Source organism: Molothrus aeneus, chromosome 4, assembly GCF_037042795.1.
Source record: "Molothrus aeneus isolate 106 chromosome 4, BPBGC_Maene_1.0, whole genome shotgun sequence".
NCBI lineage: Eukaryota > Metazoa > Chordata > Aves > Passeriformes > Icteridae > Molothrus > Molothrus aeneus.
In genome coordinates, this window is record NC_089649.1 from 73,264,637 (window position 1) to 73,291,359 (window position 26,723).

Below are 26,723 nucleotides of genomic sequence, written 5' to 3' on the forward strand. Positions count from 1 at the left end.
ATATTATTATATACTATATTATATTATTATATTCTCTATTCTCTATATTGCATTATATAACCATTATTTCTATTACATTAACTACTATTCCTATTTATAAAGATGACGACATATAATGATGCATCATTAAATATATATAATTAAATATTATATAATTGTGCTCATTACAGGGACGTGGTTTTGTCCCTGCAGTTCCCTCCCCTCTCCCAGAGCAGCTCTGAATGGAGAGCTGCAGCAAGGCATGAATGGGGCTGCTGCTATTTTTTCCCCTTCTCTTGAGGAAATCTCAGTAGTTACTATAACAACCCTGGCCAGATCCCATCTTGTTTAGAATGGTAACAAACAGCAAACAAAAAAGCTCAGGCTGGCTTTTAAAAAAATCTCAGTCTCCACAAATTCCCTCTCCCAGCTCCATGGGGACAGAGGGGAACTGTGGGAAACAGATTTGTAAAAAATGTTCAAAACTTAACAGAAAGTTTACACAGTATGTATCTGCATGCAAACTTTGAGAGTAAAAATACTAACTTAAAAATATATAGAATGAGACATTGTTGAGAGAAAAAACATATATATCTGTATGCAAACTTTAAGAGAAGAAATACTCTTATATTTTTTATATATATATACTTTAAAATATATAGAATAAGAGACATTATTGAGAGAAAAAACAATATATATCTGTATGCAAACTTTAAGAGAAGAAATACTAACTTTAAACTACCTATGGAATAGGACAGGCATTGCTGAGAGAAAAACAGAACTAGAAATAAGTTTCAGAAGATGACCTTACAAAGAAGACTAAATACTGAAAAAAATAGAACTGTGAAAAATATATTGTAATTTGTCCAACAGGAACTTTTGCAGAGAAAGGAGTGTGGAAAGTATATAATGTGTATAAAAATATATACTATTATAGAGTATGTATAATAATATACACTATTATAGAGAAAGAAAGGAGAAAGTCCTGAGGGGGACAAAAGGGGCACAGAAAGTGAACAAACTGTTAAACCCAGCTCAGGAGATCCTTCCACACAGCCCTGAGCTGCTCAGGTGCCTTCACCAAACACCCCCAAAATTAGGGAAAATTCAGGGTTGCCTCCTATTCCTTCTGGAACAGTCAGGCGGGTTCTTTTAATCAGAACCTGCAAAAATCCAGGTTTTTTGGAGCAAACATTGCCACATCAGCAGCTCCAAGTGCCAGGCAGCCCCAGCTCCTCTCCCTGCTCCCTGCAGCTCCATCCATGGCTCTGATACCAACATTTCCCTTCATTTCCCTTCTCCACAGCCCCATCCATGGCTCTGATACCAGCATTTCCCTAAATCACAGCCCCATCCATGGCTCTGATACCAACATTTCCCTAAATCACAGCCCCATCCATGGCTCTGATACCAACATTTCCCTAAATCACAGCTCCATCCATGGCTCTGATTCCAACATTTCCCTTCATTTCCCTTCTCCACAGCTCCATCCATGGCTCTGATACCAACATTTCCCTTCTCCACAGCTCCATCCATGGCTCTGATACCAACATTTCCCTAAATCACAGCTCCATCCATGGCTCTGATACCAACATTTCCCTAAATCACAGCTCCATCCATGGCTCTGATACCAACATTTCCCTTCATTTCCCTTCTCCACAGCTCCATCCATGGCTGCTGATACCAGCATTTCCCTAAATCACAGCTCCATCCATGGCTGCTGATACCAACATTTCCCTAAATCACAGCTCCATCCATGGCTCTGATACCAACATTTCCCTTCATTTCCCTTCTCCACAGCTCCATCCATGGCTCTGATACCAACATTTCCCTTCTCCACAGCTCCATCCATGGCTGCTGATACCAGCATTTCCCTAAATCACAGCTCCATCCATGGCTGCTGATACCAACATTTCCCTAAATCACAGCTCCATCCATGGCTCTGATACCAACATTTCCCTTCATTTCCCTTCTCCACAGCTCCATCCATGGCTCTGATACCAACATTTCCCTAAATCACAGCTCCATCCATGGCTCTGATACCAACATTTCCCTTCATTTCCCTTCTCCACAGCTCCATCCATGGCTGCTGATACCAGCATTTCCCTTCAGCTCCTCCTCCACAGCAGCCCCAGCTCTCTGCAAGGTTGTGCCCCTGTTTCCATGTTTATTGGTGCTTTGCTGTCTCTGCTGCTGCCTGTGGGATGAAGTGTCACTCGAGATTTTACAGCATCCCTGATTAAAAACAAACCCACAACCACGGGTTTTTTTGGTTTGGGTTTTTTGTTTTTTTTTTTTTTTTTCCCTGGAGTGTCTCATTCCTTCCAGAGCCCCTTTCCTGGGAGGGAAAACCCTCGAGCACTTCTAGTGGTGGCTGCTGGGGTCTGAGCTCTCACCGAGGGGTGCCAGACAGACCATCTGCAGCAGGATGTGCTCAGAGCTCAGCCCTGCCAGCAGCAGCAGCTCCTGCAGCCCTGGGGACAGGGACAGCACGGCCTGGGCAGGGCAGCACGGCTGGGAACAGCTGGGAACAGCTGGGAACAGCTGGGACAGGGACAGCACAGGCTGGGCAGCACAGCTGGAAATGGCTGGGAACAGCTGGGACAGGGACAGGGCCAGGATGGCCTGGGCAGCACAGCTGGGAACAGCTGGGACAGAGACAGTGCCCAGCCTGGCCTGGGCAGGAGCTGCACAGCTGGAAACAGCTGGGAACAGGGCTCCAGCTGTGGGGGGGACAGGGGATGGGACTGGGAATGGGCCAGGGAATGGGCCAGGGAATGGGATTCCAGCTCTGGAAGGAGCAGGGAATGGGCCAGGGCTTGGATTCCAACTTGGATTCCAGGGATGGGACAGAGAATGAGCCAGGAAATGGGCCAGGGAATGGGACTCCAGCTGGAAAAGGGACAGGGAATGGGACAGGGAAAGGGATTCCAGCTGGGAAAGGGACAGGGAATGGGACAGGGAAAGGGACAGGGAATGGGACAGGGAAAGGGACAGGGAAAGGGCCAGGGAATGGGACAGGGAATGGGTCAGGGAAAGGGACAGGGAATGGGACAGGGAATGGGACAGGGAAAGGGACAGGGAATGGGACAGGGAATGGGACAGGGAATGGGACAGGGAATGGGACAGGGAAAGGGACAGGGAATGGGACAGGGAATGGGACAGGGAAAGGGACAGGGAATGGGACAGGGAATGGGACAGGGAATGGGACAGGGAAAGGGACAGGGAATGGGACAGGGAAAGGGACAGGGAATGGGTCAGGGAAAGGGACAGGGAATGGGACAGGGAAAGGGACAGGGAATGGGACAGGGAATGGGATTCCAGCTGGAAAAGGGACAGGGAATGGGTCAGGGAATGGGCTAGGGAATGGGACAGGGAATGGAACAGGGAATAGGATTCCAGCTGGGAATGGGCCAGGGCTGGTCCCTCAGCCTGGGGGGGCTGTGCATGTGCCACCCCAGCTGGGCTGAGCCCCCATCCCTGGGATCACTGCTGGGTTTGGGTCCAGCCCCTCCAGCCCTCTGCCAAGGGGCTCCTGGGCACAGCCTGGAGTCACCAGGGCCAGGACAGCACCTGCAGGGACCTTCTGGAGAGGAGAGCATGGAACAAGCCCTGCCAGCTGCTGCACCCACCCCAGCCCCGATCACACAGCCCCAGAATGGCTCAGCTTGGAATTCTGAGACCACTCCAACCATGCCAGCACTGCCAGGGCCACCACTGCCCCTGACCCCAAGTGTCACATCCACAGGGCTCTGAAATTCCTGCAGGGAGGGGGACTCCAGCCCTGCCCTGAGCACTTCCAGTGCCTGAGCCCCCTTTCCACGAGGAAATTCCTGCTGATGCCCACCCTGAGCCTCCCCTCTCCTCCTGCCCCTGTTCCCTGGGAGCAGATCCCAACTCCCAGCTGGTTCCAACCTTTCAGGGGGTTCTGCAGAGCCAGAAATTCCCCCTGAGGCTCCTTTTCCCCAGGCTGCTGCTCAGGAGGAGGAAGAACAACTCCAGCCCTGGGCTGATGGCCACCACCCTGAGCCCCTGCCAGCACAGGGACAGCTCAGACGGGTCCCAGAGACACCTGTGTGACACCCAGGGCACAGCAGGGCAGTGCCAGCAGCCCAAGAGCCCATGTGTGACACCCAGGGCACAGCAGGGCAGTGCCAGCAGCCTGAGCCCAGGTGTGACACCCAGGGCACAGCAGGGCAATGCCAGCAGCCTGAGCCCATGTGTGACACCCAGGGCACAGCAGGGCAGTGCCAGCAGCCCGAGAGCCCAGGTGTGACACCCAGGGCACAGCAGGGCAGTGCCAGCAGCCCGAGCCCATGTGTGACACCCAGAGCACAGCAGGGCAGTGCCAGCAGCCTGAGCCCATGTGTGACACCCAGGGCACAGTAGGGCAGTGCCAACAGCCTGAGCCTATGTGTGACACCCAGGGCACAGCAGGGCAGTGCCAGCAGCCCGAGAGCCCAGGTGTGACACCCAGGGCACAGCAGGGCAGTGCCAGCAGCCCGAGCCCATGTGTGACACCCAGGGCACAGCAGGGCAGTGCCAGCAGCCTGAGAGCCCAGGTGTGACACCCAGGGCACAGCAGGGCAGTGCCAGCAGCCTGAGCCCAGGTGTGACACCCAGGGCACAGCAGGGCAGTGCCAGCAGCACCACCCTCCTGCCACAGCCACTGCAGGGCCAGGCCTGCACCAGGCTCTGGGGACACCAGAGATGGGCTGGGTTCAGGGACAGCCTGGTGTCACCTTGGGCTCTGGCATCACCCTGGGCTCAGGGACAGCCTGGCATCACCCCTGGGATCGTCACCCTGGGGTTGTCACCCTGGGATTGCCACCATGGGATTGCCACCCTGGGCTCACACTGGGATTGCCACCATGGGATTGTCACCCTGGGACTGTCCCTGTGGCATTTTGGGCAGGATCTCTGTGTGATCTCTGTGTGCCCTGAGCTCTGGGGTCCCACCTCCAGCCCAGCCATGGCTTGGGGGATGTGCCCCAACCCAAGGGGGGATGTGCCCCAATCCCAAGGGGTGGGGATGTGCCCCAACCCAAGGGGTGGGGATGTGCCCCAATCCCAAGGGGTGGGGATGTGCCCCAATCCCAAGGGGGGATGTGCCTCAACCCAAGGGGGGGATGTGCCCCAATCCCAAGGGGTGGGGATGTGCCCCAATCCCAAGGGGTGGGGATGTGCCCCAATCCCAAGGGGTGGGGATGTGCCCCAACCCAAGGGGGGATGTGCCCCAATCCCAAGGGGTGGGGATGTGCCCCAATCCCAAGGGGTGGGGATGTGCCCCAACCCAAGGGGGGATGTGCCCCAATCCCAAGGGGTGGGGATGTGCCCCAATCCCAAGGGGTGGGGATGTGCCCCAACCCAAGGGGGGATGTGCCCCAATCCCAAGGGGTGGGGATGTGCCCCAACCCAAGGGGGGATGTGCCCCAACCCAAGGGGGGATGTGCCCCAACCCAAGGGGTGGGGATGTGCCCCAATCCCAAGGGGTGGGGATGTGCCCCAATCCCAAGGGGTGGGGATGTGCCCCAACCCAAGGTGGGGGAATGTGCCCCAAACCAAGGACCCTGTGGCCACCAGCAGCAGCAGCAGCAGCACAGCTGTGGCTGGGGGATGGAGCTGTGGGGATGCACTGGGGGGATGCATTGGGGGGATGCACTGGGGGGATGGATGCAGCTTTGGGGGGATGCACTGGGGGGATGGATGCAGCTCTGGGGGGATGCATTGGGGGGATGGATGCAGCTCTGGGGGGATGCATTGGGGGGATGGATGCAGCTCTGGGGGAATGCAGCTTTGGGGGGATGCATTGGGGGGATGGATGCAGCTCTGGGAGGATGCAACTCTGGGGGAATGCATTGGGGGGATGCAGCTTTGGGGGGATGGCTGCAGCTGTGGGGATGCATTGGGGGGATGCAGCTTTGGGGATGCAGCTCTGGGGGGATGCAGCTGTGGGGATGCAGCTGTGGCCCAGCCCAGTCTGGGCCCTGTCCCTGCTCCCCAGGATGACACAGACACACAGACACCAGACTTGACTCCAGCTGGCCCCATTGTATTGGATCCACAGTGACAGACAAGAGGAGCCAGAAACTTTTTGTTCGAGTGGAGCCAGCAGCTGTGACACTGAATAAACACAGACAGGCAATCTGCTGAGTAAGAAGGTATGGTTCATATAAATAACATACATCTAATCCTGCTTCCATCTCAGCCCCAAATATGGGAATGCAAGATGCTCTGCAGCTCCAGGCTCTGAACAATGAGACACAGCAAAGGCAGGCAAGAGGCGGCCCCTGGAGCTCTCCTGGCTTCTGATTTCACTGGGAATTATTGTCCCTCCTTCCCAGAGTGCCAACAGGCTCCTGGCACCGGGGTGAGTCCCCCTGGTCAGAATATCTGCTGCCCCATGGACCTTCCCCATTACACTGCAATTAAATTATTACTGCCATCATTTGTCCCTCCCATGTCCCCATCCCCATGTCCCCCTGCACTGGGACCTTCCCCATTACACAGCAATTAAATTATTACTGCCATCATTTGTCCCTCCCATGTCCCCAGGCCAGGCCCTGCAGCCCCGAGGGGCACCTTGGGGACAGCACTGGTGACCCTGCAGGACACAGGGTCCCTCTGAGGGCAGCAGCTTGTGGATGTGCAGCTGCCAGGAGATGGTTCCACGGGAGAGGGACTGAGGGGTGAATGAGCCACCAAAGGTGAAGGAGAGCCACCAAAAGTGAAGGAGAGCCACCAAAAGTAAAGGAGAGCCACCAAAGGTCCTCCCCAGAGGGGCTGCAGCCCTGCCAGCACTGTCACCTCACTGCCACCTCACTGCCACCATAGCCAGCACTGCCATCTCTGCCAGCACTGCTACCACAGCCACCACTGACACCACTGACACCACTGCCACCTCACTGCCGGCACTGCCACCTCACTGCCACCTCACTGCCGCCACAGCCACCACTGCCACCTCACTGCCACCATAGCCAGCACTGCCATCTCTGCCACCACTGACACCACTGACACCACTCTGCCACCTCACTGCCAGCACTGCCACCACTGCCGCCACAGCCACCACTGCCACCTCACTGCCACCACTGCCACCTCACTGCCACCTCACTGCCGGCACTGCCGCCACAGCCACCTCACTGCCGGCACTGCCGCCACTGCCACCACTGCCACCTCACTGCCACCGCTGCCACCTCACTGCCACCTCACTGCCACCTCACTGCTGGCACTGCCGGCACTGCCACCATTGCCACCTCACTGCCACCATAGCCAGCACTGCCACCCCACTGCCACCGCTGCCACCCCAGCCACCTCACTGCCACCACTGCCACCACATTGCCACCTCACTGCCAGCACTGCCACCTCTGTCACTTCACTGCCACCTCACTGCCGGCACTGCCACCACTGCCATCACAGCCACCACTGCCACCTCTGTCACCACACTGCCACCACTGCCACCACACTGCCACCTCTGCCATCACAGCCAGCACTGCCACCCCACTGCCACCACTGCCACTACTGCCACCTCACTGCCACCTCACTGCCACCTATGCCAGGGCCATGCTGCAGCCCCTGCGCCCTCAGCTGTGCCCAGTGCCATGGGGTGAGTGTCCCCCCAGCAGATACAAGCCCAGCCACAGCAGGAGCCAGGGCCATCCCCCCAGGATCCCTCCTCAAGGGCCTCTGGAGCACAAGGAAGTTTCTGATTTATATCAGAACAATATAATAATATATTCTGATTTTATCTCAGAATCTGCTTTACAGAGAATAAATGACAAGGACAATGATCACAAGGCACCAGTGATCCTCAGCACCCCTCACTCCTCCATCCCTCCCCACAACACAGCCAGCAGCAGGGTGCCACCATGGAACACACAGCCACCAAAAAAGGATTAAAATAAAAATGTAAAAAAAATTCAAAATAAAAATAAAAACATTTAAAATAAAATAAAAATATTTTAAAAATTCAATATTGCCCAATTTCCCAGCATTTTCCATGGGATTCACCTCCATTCCCATCAGACACTCATTTATCTCCTCTTTTCCCCCCCAAGGCAAGCAGGGATTTGTTTGTTCCCTGAGCCCTGGGCCTGGGAGGTGCAGCCAGGAGCTCCCTGCCCAGCCTGGGGCTCAGCAAACCCCTCCTGGCTTTCACCTGTCCCCTCAGTTCCCAAAGGAAAGCAAAAACACCCGTGGAGTTGTACATCTGCACACCCCAATCACTGCAAGCACACAGGGCAGAGTGAGCAAGAAGCCCTGAGGAGTCACCCAGGGGATTGTCCTGCCAAGAGGCTTCTCCAGGGAAAGGGAATTGCTGGGGACATCAGGATGTTCAGGTTTCCTGAGGCATCCCTGCCATGGAATTCACAGCCCAGAGGAAAGGTCAGAGGGCATTTCCCTCCCTGCAATGCCCCCAGGCCATTCCTGCAGCTCAGCCCTGTCCCAGAGATGGACACCAGCCCTCCCTGCTCTGCCAGGTTCACCCTGGGACCCAAAACTGCTCAGTTTTCACCCAGGATAAAACTGGGCCACTCAGACTTGGTTCTTTTTATTCCTTTTTATTTCACCTTCCTGAAAGAACCCCCCCAAAACGAAGTTACAGCAGCTGATCCCTCAGAACCCACACCCTCCACAACCTCCCGAAACCTGGGAAGGTTTTTTGGAACAGGTGACCAGGGGAAGGCCAGGGGTCACCCCAAGAGGTTCAGAGCAGGAGCTGAGCTCAGCCCAAACATCTGCATCCCTGGAGAGCCACCAGCAGGAAAATCCCCCCAGGAGCAGAAGAAATTCAGCCTTAAAAAGTGCTGGGAAGGGAATGGAGCCCCAGGAGGGGCTGAGGGAGCTGGGCAGGGGCTGCAGAGTCCCTGAGGGAGCCGGGCAGGGGCTGCAGAGTCCCTGAGGGAGCCGGGCAGGGGCTGCAGAGTCCCTGAGGGAGCCGGGCAGGGGCTCAGCCTGGAGCAAAGGAGGCTCAGGGGGCCCTTGTGGCTCTGCACAGCTCCTGCCAGGAGGGCACAGCCAGGGAACAGTGACAGGAGGTTCAGGGTGGACACTGGGGAAAAGATACAATGAAAAGGAAAAAGCAGCTGCCCCTCATTGAAATGCCAAAGTTTCCTGGCCAAAGGGCAGAGTTCCAGAGCTGGAGCAGAACTGTTCCTTCCCCAGGGCTCCCCACCACCCTCAGCCATTATCTGATGGAAGCACAGAGCTGCAGTGAAGCTGGGCAACACCAGATGGAAATGAAGGGGCAGGATCCCCAAAGCCTGCTACAAACAGGGCAAGAAGTGAGGAAAAAGCACAGCCAAGAAGTGAGGAAAAAGCACAGCCAAGAAGTGAGGAAAAAGCACAGCCCAGAGCTGAGGAAAAAGCACAGCCCAGAGCTGAGGAAAAAGCACAGCCCAGAGCTCTGGAGTGCAGCCCCTGCAGAGCTGCACCGAACTTCACTCCCCCATGCAATTCACAATTCCTCTCTCATCCCCCCACCTGCATTTCTGCCATGAAAACCTGCAGGGATTTTCCTCCTGAGAGGACAAAATCAGAGGCAATTTTGCCAAAAGGCAGCTGAGGTGGCAGAGGGAGCTGGGGCTGAGGATTGCCCGGTGCCAGGCAGGTTTCTGTTCCAGATTTAGCAGCACTCACTCCTTGGGGCAATCAATCCCCTGAGAGACACAAACCCACTGCAAACACGGGGTCAGCGCTTCTGCTGCTCCCAGGGGAGATTGGGTTTCACCTCCAGCTGTCTGACACCCAGCCCTGGCCCAAAGGGGAGTGCAGGCATTACCTCAGTCACAAAGAGGGTGCGGGGGTCAATGATGTCCAGGAAGTGCCTGAATCTGCCATAAAATGAGCTCTGCAAAACAGGAGACAAAAAAATAATCACATTCAGTGAGAAATTGCCTTTCAGGGTTTATTTCCTTTGCAGAACGAAGCATCAGCTGAAAATAAATAATATAGGAGGTTTTTACTGGTGATTTGAGATAGGAAACCTGATGAACTCCAGGATTCCCTGGATCTCTCCCTTTGCTCCCAGCAAAAGCCTCTTCAGGCTCTTTCCAGCTTTTCCATCCCTACACGAGCACAGCCAGCCTGGATTATTCCCAAAGTGCCACCAAGAACCAGCCCAGGCTGCTCAGGGCTGCACCCTGGGCACCTCCAGAGCCAGGAAAAGTCTGCAAGGAGAGGAAAGGATCTGTGAAACAGCAGGGAAAGGTCATGGGCAGCTCCAGGGCAAAGGAGGAAACATGACTCAGTATTTAGACAGTGAAAATAAAAATATCAGTGGGGTTTGTAGCAACTCCAAGCACCAGACCATGAAATATTGAGGGACTGGGACACATGAACATCATCACTCCTGGCCCAGCTGGATTCCAGGATCCTGGGGCAGGAGAATTCCAGATCCCAGGCCAAGGGACACAGGGCAGTCCAGTGGCCTCTCCTCATCACCCAGAGCCCCTGGGGACGTGGATCATGGCCAGGGACACCAGGAGCTCTGGGATCCTGGCAATTCTCCATCCTCACGTGGCCCATCTCCTGCTGGGCTGTGAATACAGGCCTGGGGTGTGGATGGAGCAGTGGCAATGGTGTTAAATCACACCAGAACGTGCTGGTGCCTCCTCCCTGCTCCCCCAGGGATCCCCCCTGATTCCTGCAGGGATCCCCCCTGATCCCTCCAGGGATCCCCCCTGATTCCTGCATGGATCCCCCCTGATTCCTGCAGGGATCCCCCCTGATCCCTGCATGGATCCCCCCTGATTCCTGCATGGATCCCCCCCCCCGATTCCTGCATGGATCCCCCCCTGATCCCTGCATGGATCCCCCCTGATCCCTGCATGGATCCCCCCTGATTCCTGCAGGGATCCCCCCTGATTCCTCCAGGGATCCCCCCTGATTCCTGCAGGGATTCCTCTTCAAGGGCCCTGTCCAAGCACTGCTGACCCCCCAGTGCAGCCTGACCCCACAAACTCCAGCATTCCTCCACGTTCTGCACCAAATAAAATTAAAAAAGAACCCCCCCAATGGAACAGAACAGCTCCACACAAGTCCAGGAAAAAAGCACAGCGGTTTTTAATTAGCAGGGATCTAATTAATGCTAATTCTGGTATTTTTGAGTGGATTTGAGTTTGACATTTTGCTGCCTCCCTTTTATTTTGGGTGTGGGATCCCTGCAGATGGCAGAACCCTCCCAACACGTGCCAGGGGTGGGTGGGCAGTGAGCAATCCCTGAGTCAGGAATTGAGCAACCCCAGGAGCAGCAGCCACAGCCCCTGCCCATCCCACAGAGCCCAGGGCAGCTGGGCTGCTGCTGAACTAACAGCTGGAATTGCTGCTAAACACCTGGAATTACTGATAACCAGCTGGAATTACTGATAACCAGCTGGAATTACTGCTAACCACCTGGGACTGCTGCTAAACTAAGAGCTGGAATTGCTGCTAAACACCCGGAATTACTGATAACCAGCTGGGACTGCTGCTGAACTAACAGCTGGAATTATTATTAACCTGATGGATTTACTGCTAACCAGCTGGGACTGCTGCTAAATACTTGGGATTACTGCTAACCAGCTAGAAATGCTGCTAAACACATGAAATTGCTGCTAACCAGCTGGAATTACTGCTAAACACCTGGAATTATTATTAACCTGATGGATTTACTGCTAACCAGCTGGGCCTGCTGCTAAACTAACACCTGGGATTACTGCTAAATACTTGGAATTGCTGCTAACCAGCTGGAATTGCTGGTAAACCCCTGGAATTACTGCTAACCAGTGGAATTCTTGCTAACCAGCTGGAATTGCTGCCTTCACCACCAGCAGGATGGGGGATCCTGAACCTGAGTGGCCTTGACTTCCCCACTGCCTCTATCTCTGTGCCACACTGAGAACAGCAGCACCAAATGGAATTAAATGGAATTTAATGCAAATCAATAGAAATTATTGGAATTAATGGAATGAAATGGAATTCAGTGGAAATTAATAGAAATTATTGGAATTAATGGAATTTAATGGAAATTGATGGAATGAAATGGATTTCAGTGGAAATTATCAGAATTAATGGAATTAAATGTAAATTAGTGGAATTCAATGTAAATTAATGGGATTAAATGGGAATTAAATGTAATTAAATGGAAATTAAATGGAATTAAATGGAAGTTAAGGGAATTAAATAGAAATTAACGGAATTAAATGGAAATCAATGGAATTAAATGGAAATTAACAGAATTGAATGGAAATTAACAGAATTGAATGGAAATTAATGGAATTAAATAGAAATTAACGGAATGAAATGGAATGAAATGGAAATGAAATTGAATGAAAGGGAACATCAGTGTTTTATAGCCCCTGACCAAGGAGTGATGCCAAGGGAGGGGTCAGGAGAGCCCAGGTTCCAGGGGCAGCACGGAAATGTCCTCAGGAATGCCCAGCTCCCCTCTCCCAGCTGCCCAGGCCCTGGCAAGGCCCTTGGGCTGGCACTGAGCCCCTGCCTGGCCCAGCTCAGCAAGGCCCAGCTCAAGGCCAGGCCTGAGCAGCTCAGCCCCGGCCTGGTGTGATCCCAGCCCCACATTCCCTGCCCACGGCTGGGGAGCTGGGAGTGCCCAAACCCCAAAATCAGGGAATGGTCTGGGATGGGAGGGACCCCAAATCCCACCCAGTGCCACCCCTGCCACAGCAGGGACACCTCCCACTGCCCCAGGTGCTCCAGCCCCAGTGTCCATCCCTGGGCACTGCCAGGGATCCAGGGCAGCCCCAGCTGCTCTGGGCACCTGTGCCAGGCAGAGGCAGGGAGGGATTTGTTTCCAGGGCAGAGGCAGGGAGGGATTTGTTTCCAGCTGCTGCTGCCTGAACTTGCCCAGCCTGAGCCCCAAAACCACCAGGGAGGCTGGGTCTGAACAGGTTTGGTGGAACTCTGATGAGTCAGGGCCTCACACCAAGAGTGCTCTGAGAGCCAGGCTTAAACTGGAGCAAGGCTTAACCCAGAGCCAGGCTCAAACCCAGAGCCAGGCTCAAACCAGAATCAGGCTCAAACCCAGAGCCAGGCTCAAGCCCAGAGCCACCAGGACTCCTTGGGCTCCACTCACCCAGAGCCAGGCTCAAATCCAGAGCCAGGCTCAAATGCAAGCCACCAGGGATCCTTGGGCTTCACTCAACAAGAACCAGGCTCAAACCCAGACCATGAGGGCTCCATTCAACCAGAGCCAAACTCAATCCCAGAGCTCAATCCCAGGGCTCAATCCCAGAGCCAGGCTCAATCCCAGAGCCAGGCTCAATCCCAGAGCTCCATCCCAGGGCTCAATCCCAGGCCAGCAGGGCTCAATCCCAGAGCTCCATCCCAGAGCCAGGCTCAATCCCAGGCCAGCAGGGCTCAATCCCTGAGCCAGGCTCAATCCCAGAGCTCCATCCCAGGGCTCCATCCCTGAGCCAGGCTCAATCCCAGGCCAGCAGGGCTCAATCCCAGAGCTCCATCCCAGGGCTCCATCCCAGAGCCAGGCTCAATCCCAGAGCTCCATCCCAGGGCTCCATCCCAGAGCCAGGCTCAATCCCAGGCCAGCAGGGCTCAATCCCAGAGCTCCATCCCAGGGCTCAATCCCAGAGCCAGGCTCAATCCCAGAGCTCCATCCCAGAGCTCAATTCCAGGGCTCCATCCCAGTGCCAGGCTCAATCCCAGGCCAGCAGGGCTCAATCCCAGAGCTCCATCCCAGGGCTCCATCCCTGAGCCAGGCTCAATCCCAGAGCTCCATCCCAGGGCTCCATCCCAGAGCCAGGCTCAATCCCAGAGCTCCATCCCAGGGCTCCATCCCAGAGCCAGGCTCAATCCCAGAGCTCCATCCCAGGGCTCCATCCCTGAGCCAGGCTCAATCCCAGGCCAGCAGGGCTCCCTGGGCTCCCTCCCCTGCAGTTCCTGGCCCTGCTGCCAGCTCCTGCCCAACAAAGATCCCTTTGTGTGCTGCTCCCAGCCTGGCACTCCTGCTTTCCCTTTCAGAGATGTGCAGAGCAGCCTCACTGCTGGCATCCCCTCATCCAGGTCAGCCCCTGCTCATTCCCAGCTGCTTCTCCTCACTGGAAGCCAAAGGAAATTTTTTTCCAATTCAAGACTGGTTTTCACAGAGCTGCATACAAAACACAAGGCAAAAAAACCCCAAAACCCAAAACAAAAAACAAGCCCCAGCAATTCCCAATGTCAGGAAAACTAATCCACAAACACCAGAGGTTTATGGCCAAAAAGGAGACAGAGGAGTCCTTTGGCTTTATTCCAATAAAGGGAGAGGCCATGGGGCATTCCCCTGGGGTCTTTCACCTTTTTGGAGGACTCAGCCTCCTTTTTATCCCAATTTCCAGCCACATTTCCCTTCTCTCTTTCCCCATTTCTGAGGTACTTGAGAGGTTCAGACTTCCCAAAACTCCTGATACCAAAGATTCCCCTCTAATGTACAATCCTCCCTTTTCATTTTTAATTCCTATGGAATTTAGGGGTTTTCCCCCATTTCTGAGGTACTTGAGAGGTTCAGACTTCCCAAAACACCTGATACTAAAGATTTCCCCCTAATGTATAACCCTCCCTTTTAATTCTTAATTCTTATAGAATTTAGGGGTTTTTTCTTCTTCCCATCGTTTCTTTCATCTCTCAATGTCTAATTTCGTTTATAATCAAACCCAAAGTTTATTTGTAAAAGCAAATATCTTTTCCCATTCATCAATCAGTGGAATCCTTCCCATGGTTTCTTTTATCTCCCAGTGCTGGTTTTATCTCCCAGCAGCCCCACAGCTTGTTTGGAAGGACAAATCTGCCGTTCCTCTCACTAATAATTCAGAAATTTGGGGGAAATTCTTCCCTGGGAGGGTGGGCAGGGGCTGGGCTGGAGCTCCCAGAGCAGCTGGGGCTGCCCCTGGATCCCTGTCAGTGCCCAAGGCCAGGCTGGACACTGGGGCTTGGATCCTCCTGGGATGGTGGGAGGTGTCCCTGACATGGCAGGGGTGGCACTGGGTGGGATTTGAGGTCCCTTCCAGCCCAAACCACTCTGGGATTCCCTGATCTGTCACCATGATATTCTCTGAAAATTCCTCTTTGCCCAGGATTTTGCTGCTGGGAAGCTGAGCAGCCTCAGCGGGGAATGCCAACAACAATGATCTGATTGCTGCTCCTGAGTTTGCTGCTTTGGGACGGGGCTTGGACCTTGTTTACAACAGCTGAATGTTGGACTGGCTCCATGGGAATTGTTTTTAATTAATGACCAATCACCATCAGCTGGGCTGGACTCGCTGAGTCAGCCACGAGTTTTTATTCTTCATTCTTGTTAGGCCTTCTGTCTGAATCCTTTCTCTTTCTTTAGTATAGCATAATAAATATAATATAATAAAATAAATATAAGTATAATATAATAAATATAATAAGTATAATATATAATAAAATAAATATAATCGTATATAATGAAATAAATAAAAATATAATAAGTATAATATAATAGATTTAATGAATAGAATAGAATAGAATAGAATAGAATAGAATAGAATAGAATAGAATAGAATAGAATAGAATAGAATAATCAGCCTTCTAAGAGCATGGAGTCCAATTCCTCATCTCTCACCTCGTCCTTGGGACCTCACAAACTCCCCAGAGATGCAGCAAACCCAGAGCTTTCAGGAGATGGAAATGGGATGAGAGGAGCAGCCCTGGGCACAGCAGCAGCTCTGAGCCCTCCCCGCCAGCCCTGCCTCAGTTTCCCTGGGAGCTGGGAATGGTTCCCTGTGCCAGGCCTATCCCAGCCCAGCCTAACCCCTGTGCCAGGCCTATCCCATCCCAGCCTAACCCCTGTGCCAGGCCCATCCCAGCCCAGCCTAACCCCTGTGCCAGGCTCAGAGCCCCTGAGCTGGCTCTGCCCTGGCTCTGCCCATGCCCATCCCTGGCTCCTGGAGCAGCTGGTGCAGTGAGCTGGAGCACAGTGAAAATCACCAATTTCCTGATGAATTGGGGCTATTTTGGGAGCGCTTCCCAGCAGGCTGCAGCACCAGGAGGTGCTGGGGAATGTCAGTTCCCTCCCAGGGAACATCCTGGAGCTGGGCCCTGGAGGTGCAGCTGGTCCCTAAAGCCAGGGGTTTGGGAGCAGCCTGGAATTGGGGATTTCAGCATCCTGACCCAAACAAGGAGCAGCCTGGAATTGGGGATTTCAGCATCCTGCCCTAAACAGGAGCAGCCTGGAATTGGGGATCTCAGCATCCTGACCCAAACAAGGAGCAGGCTGGAATTGGGGATTTCAGCTCACTGATCCTGCCCTGAACAAGGAGCAGGCTGGAACTGGGGATTTCAGCTCACTGATCCTGCCCTGAACAAGGAGCAGGCTGGAATTGGGGATTTCAGCTCACTGATCCTGCCCTAAACAGGAGCAGGTTGGAATTTGGGATTTCAGCTCAGCATCCTGCCCTAAACAGGAGCAGGCTGGAATTGGGGATTTCAGCTCAGCATCCTGCCCTGAACAAGGAGCAGGCTGGAACTGGGGATTTCAGCTCACTGATCCTGCCCTGAACAAGGGAAACAGCTGCAGGATCTGGGAGAAGGTGAGAGGCCATTAGGGAGATGTTAATCACCTTCAGGAGGAGAAGAGGAGCACAGGCATGGGCAGCCTCACCACTTTAATTACAGCCTGCTGTTAAACAGGGTTTAATTAAACCAGAGCAAAAAACATGCAGGCTTGAGCTCAAAACCAGGCTCATGTCAGCTTTTAATTAATTAGAAGAGATTGAAGCTAAAGCAAACAAAATTAAGACAAAGCCATTGAGCAATGGGGCTGTGTCATTTGTGACAGGCCACTGCATGTTTGGGCTAAAACTGGAACCCTTTGATGGTTTTCCAAAGTTGAGGAGCCAGGATTCCAATGGGAGAAGTTCCTGCACCAGGGGCAGGGCACAGGAACCTGCCAGGAGCAGGAGCTGTGGGTTAAAACCCAGAACAAGGGACAGAAACCAACAAATTCTCCTTTAAACCCAGTCCTGGGTGATGGAGGTGGGAAAAAACAACAGCAGAAGGATGTGGAGCTGCTGGAATAAATCCAGAGGAGACCCCAGAGCTGCTGCAGGGCTGGAGCCAGGCTGGGAATACTGGGAATGTTCCCCTGGAGAAGGGAAAATTCCAGGGAATCCTCAGAGTGCCTGCAGGGGCTCCAGGAGAGCTGGAGAGGGGCTGGGGACAAGGCCTGCAGGGACAGGAGCCAGGGAATGGCTCCCACTGGGAAAGGGGAGAGTGGGCTGGGATCTTGGCAAGGAATTCCTGGCTGGGCTGGAATTCCCAGATTTGCTGGGGCTGCCCCTGGATCCCTGGCAGTGCCCAGGGCCAGGTTGGAGCACCCTGGGGGAGTGGGAGGTGTCCCTGCCATGGATGGGATGGGATGGGATGAAGATGCTCTTTAAGCTCCCTCCCAACCCAAACTAGTCTGGAATTCTGGGATTTTGGGATTCTGTGGTGCTTGGCAGAAAGATGAGGTTGTGATGGGACCCCTCACCTGGGAATCCAGCTGGGGATCCTCACTGGGATACAGCTGGAATTTGGGATTTCAGCTCACTGATCCTGCCCTGAACAAGGAGCAGGCTGGAATTTGGGATTTCAGCACCCTGGCCTAAACAAGGATCAGGCTCTGGCAGCTCCAGCTGAGATCTCAGACACCAAAGCTGGGCAGAGCAGAGCAGGGGGGGCTGGGGGAAGCCCAGAACTCCTGGCAGGGAAGATTTGAGGGGCCCTGATCCCCTGGGAATGAGCTGGGGCTCCTCCAGAACAAAGTCTGGGGGGAAACACCATGGGCAGGATGGGGGAAATAAAGAACTGGAGGGGCTGGGGCAGGGATGGAGGGGCTGGGACAGGGATGGAGGGGCTGGGACAGGGATGGAGGGGTCTCAGGCAGGGATGGAGGGGCTGGGACAGGGATGGAGGGGCTGGGACAGGGATGGAGGGGCTGGGACAGGGATGGAGGGGTCCCAGGCAGGGATGGAGGGGCTGGGCTCTCTGTGAAAGTGTTTGAGGCAGGGATGCAGGAGCTGGGCTCCCCATGGAGGATTTTGAAGCAGGGATGCAGGAGCTGGGCTCCCCATGGAGGATTTTGAAGATGCAGGAGCTGGGCTCTCCCAGGCCATGGTGGGAGCAGGGATGTGAGTGGTGCTGCATCCCAAACAGAGCAGAGCCAAGCAGGATCCACAAGCCCTGGGAACATCCCAAGCCCTCCTGCCTGTGTGACCCCACAGTGCTGCCTGCTGGCTTCCAGCCTCAGCCAGGGAGGAATGTGGGATGGAGCCAGCAGGACAGCAGCACCTCAGCCCTGCCACAGCTGCTGAGAGTGCACAGGGCAGGGCTGAAGCCCCAGGGCACAGAAGGGGGTGTTTGCCACGCTCACAGTGCCCCCCTGGCAAAGCACTCCCAAGGAATCCCCTCCCAAGGGCTCTCCCAGCACAGGGGGACCCTCAGTGCCTGCCCCAGCCCTGGCAGGTTCCCCAGGGCTGCTCCTGAATGAGCAGAACACAGCAGCTCTGCCAGGCCTGCCTGCCAGGGCTGTGCTGTGCAGGAAGGGCAGGCAGTGTCTCCTCCTCCTCCTCCTCCTCCTCCTCATTGAAAACTGCCCAGCTGGAGCACCCTGCCCGTTCCCAGGGGAGCCAGCCCTCCCTGGGGCTCTGAGGATGTGCTCTGTGACCTATGGGACCCCAAACCCTTCCCATTCCCGTTCCCACTCCTGTTCCCATTCCCTGGACCCCTCTGCTGTCCCAGGCTGCTCCAAGCCCCGGAGGGACGTGGGGTGTGGGAGAGGCAGGAGATCCACCATGGAATGGCCCCACCATGGAATGGATCCACCATGGAATTGTCCCACCATGGAATGGATCCACCATGGAATGGCCCCACCATGGAATGGATCCACCATGGAATGGCCCCACCATGGAATGGAATTGTCCCACCATGGAATGGCCCCACCATGGAATGGAATGGCCCCACCATGGAATTGTCCCACCATGGAATAGTCCCACCATGGAATGGAATTGTCCCACCATGGAATGGCCCCACCATGGAATGGAATTGTCCCACCATGGAATGGCCCCCTGGGAAATCCACAGCTCAGCCCAGAGGTGGCTGGGTCAAGCCAAGCACAGGTGTGGAGTCAGACTGGGGTTAAATAGGGGTTAAACACCGGTTAAATAAAGGGTAAACAGGGGCTCTGGATTGCTGTGGACGGTGGGAATGGTCCCCCCGTGGGGACTGTCCCCATGGTAGGACACACTCACACCCAAGGTAAGGAAGGAGCAGCTCCTCCAGGGAGTCCTGCCCAGCTCAGCAGGGACTGCTGGAGGTTTATGAGCGTTTTTCTCAGCCTCAGTGCTTCCACCAGCAGAACAAGTCCTCTTTGCTCATCCACAGTGGGTGGCAACAAGACCCAGCTGCCCCTGCCCTGCTCACCTGGGGCAGGTGTGTGACTGAGCACAGCTGCTCTGCCCATCTCAGCTGGCAGCTGTGGAGCAATCTGTTCTATCTGACCCATTCTGTTAACCTGACACCATCCTGGGGGTCACACCGCCCCTCCAGCCCTTGGCACCGGAGCTGGGCATTGCCTGGTGGGGCTGGCAGAGCGCCCGCCTGGAGCACCCCTGCTTCTGGGAGCCCCACCCCATCCCAGAGCTGCTCCTCCTCTCCCAGCCACCCTGGCAGGGGTCCCCGAGGGCAAGGACGAGCCCGCGCCATGCCGCACCGGGCTCCTGCCCGCCCCCGCGGGGCTCGAACCCGCGATCCCCCGGCCCCGCGCCCGCCGCGCTGCGCGCCGCGCCACAGGGGCCGCGGGGCCGCGCAGTGCCCGCCGCGGGCAGGGGGCGGTGGCTCTGACTGACAGCTCGACCGGCCAATGGCGCGGGGGCTGCGGGCCAATGGGCGCGCGGCACCGCGGGAGGGGCGGGGCGGAGAGGAGCGGAGAGCGGGGGGCTCCGTCCGCGGGTGGGGGGGCGATGCCGCGCGCGGGGCGGGGGCGGCTCCCGCCGCCGCTCCCGGTGTCCCCCCCGCCGCCCCCCGCCGCCGGCAGTACCTGCTCGAAGCGGGGCTTCCCCAGCTGGAACGGGGGATAGTCCGCCGGCTCCGCCATCCCGCAAGCGCCACTTTAAACAGCCTCCCCCGCCGCCGGGCCCCGCCCCCCGCCGGCCCCGCGCGGATTGGCTGCGGCCAACCGCAGCTGCCGCGGGGCACGCTGGGACATGGAGTCCGCCGGCCACCGCCGGGGGCGGGGCCGCGCCGGCTCCGGCAGCCAATGGGGAGCGCGCCGGGCGCGGGGCACCATGGGAAATGTAGTCCCACGGGAAAGGGGAGACCCAGAGTGTGGGAAGGGCTGGTGAGCGGGACAGGAGAGGAGAGTTTCACCTTAATTGTGTAATAGACTGAGCTAATAATGAAACACAGGCAGCTGAAACACAGGGAGCTGAAAGCCCAAAAACGCACAAAAAACCACCCCAAATGTTATTGAAGGACATTTTTGAGAAAAAGGACACGAGGGGCTGGAGCGTGGTCAGGGCTGGGGCTGCAGAGTCCCTGAGGGAGCCGGGCAGGGGCTCAGCCTGGAGCAAAGGAGGCTCAGGGGGCCCTTGTGGCTCTGCACAGCTCCTGCCAGGAGGGCACAGCCGGGGGGATTTGGGATCTTATCCCAGGGAACAGGGACAGGAGCAGAGGGAACGGCCTCAGGGGAGCTCAGGGTGGGCACTGGGAGGAATTTCCCCATGGGAAGGGGGGGTCAGGGATTGGAAGTGCCCAGGGAGGTTTGGAGTGCCCATCCCTGAGGGTTTCACAGCCCTGTGGCTGTGGCACTTGGGGACACGGGCAGGGGTGGCCCTGGCAGTGCCGGGCATGGCCGGACTCGATGCTCTCAGAGTTTTTCCCAATTCCAGGAGCAATTCCCGGTGGAATTGCAGATCCTGTTCTGACCAAGGCCAGCAGCGCCCTTTGGGGAGCTGATAAGGATCGGAGCTGATAACGATCTGATCTGATAATGGTCTGGGCTGATAACGATCTGAGCTCACATGAGGATGCGGGCTGATGACGACCTGAGCTGATAAAGATCTGAGTGATAACGACCTAAACTGATAACGATCCGGGCTGATAACGCCAAGGTCGGGGGCACCCGGAGCCGTTCGCGGAATTGTCTGGCCCAGATTAGTGGGATAAGAAATGTCTGCACCTTCACACGCCGGGAAATTGTTGGGAGGATTAGGATCAATCCCCAGGAGAGCACAGGGACAGCAAATAGAGGGAATGCAGCTGGAGAAGGAGGGAGGCAGGGCAGGGCTGGAAATCCAGGGGCAGGATTTCCAGCGAAGGAGGAACTAAAAAATGCACCTGAAACAAAAAATTCCGTATTTTTGCCACTCAGGGAAAGTGGGAATGCCCTGAAACAAAAAAATCCCATATTTTTGCCACCCAGGGAAAGTGTGGATGTCCCGTTTTGCTGTGGAATTTCTGCTGCTGTGCCCCGTGGCTGCAGAGCACATAATTTCCCATTTTCCTCTTTCTTTCCCTCCTACAAAAGCAGTTTCTGATTTTGGGCTAACTCAGCACTGATCCCCTTCAGTGAACCCCAAATCTGCAGCTCCAGGGGGAAGGGGTGGACAAGGGGTTCTGAGGGGTGAAAAGGGGAGCAGAAAAGGGCAGGAAAATGGCATTTTGTCATTTCTTTTGTCATTTCTGTTTGCTTTTCCTCGGAGCTGCTGCTAAAACAGAGCTTTGGTTGCCTGGGGTGGCAGCTCCGTGTGCCTGGGGACAGGGACAGGGACAGGGACAGAGACAGGGCATGAGGAGCAGGACCCTGCTCCCACCCAGCCCTGCCATCCCTGGGGTTTGGGGTTTGCTGCTGGAGGCTCTGAGCTGTCCCCAGAGCCCTGCAGGAACAGCCCTGGAGCTGTGGGGTCAGCCCTGGCCCCAGATTCCCTCAGCCCTGACCCCAACCCCAGCCCTGACCCCAACCCCAGCCCTGATCCCAAACCCAGCCCTGACCCCAAACTCACTCAGCCCTGACCCCAAACTCACTCAGCCCTGACCCCAACCCCAGCCCTGATCCCAAACCCAGCCCTGACCCCAAACCCAGCCCTGACCCCAAACTCACTCAGCCCTGACCCCAACCCCAGCCCTGATCCCAAACCCAGCCCTGACCCCAAACCCAGCCCTGACCCCAAACTCACTCAGCCCTGACCCCAAACCCAGCCCTGACCCCAAACTCACTCAGCCCTGACCCCAAACCCAGCCCTGACCCCAAACTCACTCAGCCCTGACCCCAAACCCAGCCCTGACCCCAAACCCAGCCCTGATCCCAAACCCAGTCCTGGCCCCAACCCCAGCCCCCCCAGGCTCCCTCTCTCCCCCAGCTCCTCTCCCAAGGAAACCAAAGCCATAAATCCAACCCAGACCTGCCAAAGCTGGGAGGGCTCCCTGTGCCCCAAATCCATCCCAGATCTGTGTGGGGATGGAGGCTGCCCCTAACTTGTCCCCAGAGCTCTCTGTGAGGATGGAGCTGTCCCAAATCCATCCCAAAGGCTCATCCTGGGATCTGTATGAGGATGGAGCTGTCCCAAATCCATCCCAGGCTCTGTGTGAGGATCAGGCTGCCCCAAATCCCAGATTCATGTGGGGATGGAGGCTGCCCCAAATCCATCCCCAAGGCCCATCCCAGGATGGAGCTGCCCCAAACCCATCCCAGGCTCTGTGTGAGGATCAGGCTGCCCCAAATCCCAGATCTGGGTGAGGATGAGCTGCCCCAAACCCCCTTTCCCCCCCTTTCCCCCCCTTTCCCCCTTTCCCCTCGCCAGGAGCTGCTGCTGCTGCCACAGCCGTGTTTGCTGACAGCAGAGGGGAGAGAATCTGTTTATCCCCAGCCCATGTGGAGTGACAGAAGACTATCACATTTTGGTGCCATCCCAGCAGAATATCAATTCCTTGGCTGATTCAATCCCACCAGATCCATCCAGGCTGGCAACTTGTGCTTCCCTGCCTGGGAGGAGGGGGAGCTCCCCCACCAAAAACAAGGGTTTGTTACAATTTGGGGTTTTTGGGGGGGAAATAACCCCACAGCCATGGGGTGAGCTCATCCAGAAACAGGGAATAACCCAAATCCATGGGGTGAGCTCATCCAGACACGGGGAATAACCCAAATCCATGGGGTGAGCTCATCCAGAAACAGGGAATAACCCAAATCCATGGGGTGAGCTCATCCAGACACGGGGAATAACCCAAATCCATGGGGTGAGCTCATCCAGAAACAGGGAATAACCCAAATCCATGGGGTGAGCTCATCCAGACACGGGGAATAACCCAAATCCATGGGGTGAGCTGATCCAGACACGGGGAATAACCCAAACCCATGGGGTGAGCTCATCCAGACACGGGGAATAACCCAAATCCATGGGGTGAGCTGATCCAGAAACGGGGAATAACCCAAATCCATGGGGTGAGCTGATCCAGAAATGGGGAATAACCCAAACCCATGGGGTGAGCTGATCCAGACACGGGGAATAACCCAAACCCATGGGGTGAGCTGATCCAGAAATGGGATTTTTGGGGGGGGGGGGGGGGATGTGCTCCACTGAGGAGATCCTGGAGCTCTGACCCCAAGGGAAGCCCATGAAGGAGCTGTGACCCCATAAGAAATCTCTGAAGGAGCTGTGACCCCATAAGAAGCTCCTGGAGGAGCTGTGACCCTATGGGAAGCCCCTGAAGGAAACTGAACCCCAAGAGAAGCCCCAGAAGGAGGTTTGGCCCCATAAGAAGCCCTGAAGGAGCTGTGGCCCCAAGGGAAGCCCCTGAAGGAGGTTTGACCCCACAAGGAGCCCCTGAAGGAGCTGTGAGCCCAAGGGAAGCCCACACTGGAGCAGGGGCAGTGTGAGGAGGAGGAGGAGGAGGAAGGAGCACAGGGACAATGTGGGAGGGACTGAGCACAGCCCCATTCCCTGTCCCCCTGCAGCACTGGGAAGGAGGAGGGAGAGAAGCAGGAGGGAAACTGAGCCTGAGAAGGAAGGAGGGGTGGGGGGAAAGGGATTTAAAATTTGGGTTTATTTCTCACTGCCCTGCTGTGGTTGGATTGGCAATAAATGAAATTAATAAATTCACCTGATTTCCTCCATCTCTTGTGCCTCCATCTCTGGTGAGTTCTGAGGGATCTCTCCCTGCCCCCATCCCCAAATGGGATTTTTGTGGAGTTTTCTCTCCCTGCCCAGCTGAGGAGGGGAGTGAGAGCAGCTTTGGGGGGTACCTGGTGCCCATCCAGGGTCCCCCCACCCACGAGGGAGTTTTGGGGTGCCCAGAGGGGACAGCTGGGACAAGGGCACAGGAACATTCCTTGGGAAGGCAGATCTGGAGAAAGCTTTGGGCGGCAGAGCTGGAGCCTGGAGCAGCAGCCAGGCTCCCTCCTCCTGCAGGGCTGGGATTGCTCTGTGCTCCAGGCAGGAATTTGGGATTAAATCCTTGCTTTGCCCAACTCCAGGCACTGTCCCAGGCTGGATCCCCTTTCACTGGCTCCCAGCTCAGCCCCAGCATTTCCCTGCTGAGCCCCCCAGCCATGCCCAGCTCCCCAGGGGCTCCATCCCTGCAGCTGCAGGGAAAATAAACCAGGTTAGAGCCAAGGGAGCCGCTCTGGGGGAGCAGCGGGGTCATTTCTGGGGGCTGAGGGCAGCTCATGTTCTTCAGGGGAAAGGCTTGGGTGGAGAAAGGAGCTGGGAAGGAAAAGGGCTGAGTGGGGCAAGGTGGGGGAACGGAGCTGGGGAGGAGTCTGGGACAGCAGAGCTCCCAGGAGCACCCATGGAGCCAGGCCCTTTCCTTTTTCCCCTTTTCCCCCTTTTTTTCCCTTTTCCCCTTTCCTTTCCTTTTCCCCTTCCTTTTTCCTTTCCTTTCCCCTTTCCTTTCCCCTTTCCTTTCCCCTTTCCTTTCCCCTTCCCTTCCCTTCCCTTCCCTTCCCTTCCCTTCCCTTCCCTTCCCTTCCCTTCCCTTCCCTTCCCTTCCCTTCCCTTCCCTTCCCTTCCCTTCCCTTCCCTTCCCTTCCCTTCCCTTCCCTTCCCTTCCCTTCCCTTCCCTTCCCTTCCCTTCCCTTCCCTTCCCTTCCCCCTTTTCCCTTCCCTTTCCCTGGGTGCTCAGGGTACCCACACCAACCCCAAAGGGTCCCAAACCCCTCAGGTGCCCCACACCTGGGCCAGGAGCAGGATTTGGGCTGTAACTCGAGGTTCCTGCAGCATTCCCACTGCACAGCACTCAGGGACTGTCAGGACAGGTGGAAAAGCTGCTGGAGGAGTTGGACACCCTCCTCCTCCTCCTCCTCCTCCTCCTCCTCGTGCAGCAGACAAACAGAAATGTCACTCGGTGTCCAGGCGCCGTCAGCACAGACGCTGTTGTCAATGAATCAGAAGTGTCTAGGAACAGCTTGAACAACTTTTATTTTTTTTTAAAGTGCTTAAAACGTAAATAACAAGCTCTTTATAAACATTAGTTGCAACTCTTAAAACATGAGACACACAGAACCCACTTCCTGCAGACGTGAAGAGAGGGAAGCCAACAACTCCAAACCCCAACACTTCTCCCACCTGGGGATGCTTTTCCAGGATTTTTACCCCAAATTTGGGCTCCCTCCCAGACAAGGCTGAGTCTACATCACACTGGAGAATGCACATCCCTCAGGTCTGTTCCAGTTTGAGGACAAGCCTTGGTGGCTCTCCTGGCCCACACGTGGCCAGGAGGACCAGGCAAGGGGAAATTGGCCACAGCTCTGGAGAAGCAAAGCCCAGCTGAGGGCTGGCAGCAAGGCAGAGCACAGCACCCTGCTGCAGCCTCCTGCAACAGCTCCAGAGTGCAAAAACAAACTCCAGGAGAAAGGCAAAACCACAGGGGCTGTTATGGCTGGGTTTGAAACAGAACAGGGAGAGGCTGCTGCTGGCCCAGAACAGCCTGGGGCGTGCTGGGCTCAGCACAGAGGGACAGAGCTCAGGGACCCGGAGCAGGAACACTGCTCCTGCCCCTGGGACCCCAAATAAATCACTAAATAGGAGATTCAGTCACTGAACACAGAGATTAATCCCAGATGGGCAACTTGAGAACATTTCCCCAGGTCTCTTCCTCGTCCCCTCCCTCTCTGGGGAAGCATTTATGCCCTCAGAACCATTCCTTGGGAAGGTGGAGGTTCAGCACCAGCACCACAGACCCCCCTGCAGTGCTGCTGGGCTGCTCTTGTGCACAGAACAAAATCTGTGTGCTGAGGGGGGAACCCCAAATCTTCAGCCCAGAGGGGTGGGGAAACAGAGAACAGAGACAGGAGCATCTGTAGGAGCTTTCCCAAGCACAGGGTGGGACCTGCTGAACACTGGGGGACAGACAGAGCATCCATCACTGCTCCACACTCCTGCAGCACCCAGGGAGCCCTGCACACCTGGGCTCCTGCAGCTGGGAGGGGCAGGGATCGCTGCAAATGGGACATGGAAGGAGCAGGGACTGCTGGAAAGGATGGAGATGGAAGGAGCAGGGACTGCTGGAAAGGCTGGAGATGGAAGGAGCAGGTATTCCTGGAAAGGCTGGAGATGGAAGGAGCAGGTATTCCTGGAAAGGATGGAGATGGAAGGAGCAGGTATTCCTGGAAAGGCTGGAGATGGAAGGAGCAGGTATTCCTGGAAAGGATGGAGATGGAAGGAGCAGGGATTGCTGGAAAGGATGGAGATGGAAGGAGCAGGCACTGCTGGAAAGGATGGAGATGGAAGGAGCAGGTATTCCTGGAAAGGATGGAG

At 55.7% G+C, this 26,723-nt stretch overlaps 1 protein-coding gene across 1 annotated transcript in view; it reads right to left on the reverse strand.

The window, feature by feature from the left end:
- Positions 1–20,109, reverse strand: part of SFXN5 (sideroflexin 5) — a 117,182-nt gene extending 97,073 nt beyond the window's left edge. Inside the window, exons 1-2 of the mRNA XM_066549273.1 lie at positions 20,012–20,109; positions 9,758–9,826 (exon numbers count right to left, since the gene is read on the reverse strand). Of these exons, the coding sequence (XP_066405370.1) occupies positions 9,758–9,826; positions 20,012–20,068 (126 nt within the window). The 5' untranslated portion in view covers positions 20,069–20,109. The remainder of the gene's footprint in view (positions 1–9,757; positions 9,827–20,011) is intronic.
- Between the last annotated feature and the right edge of the window lie 6,614 nt (positions 20,110–26,723).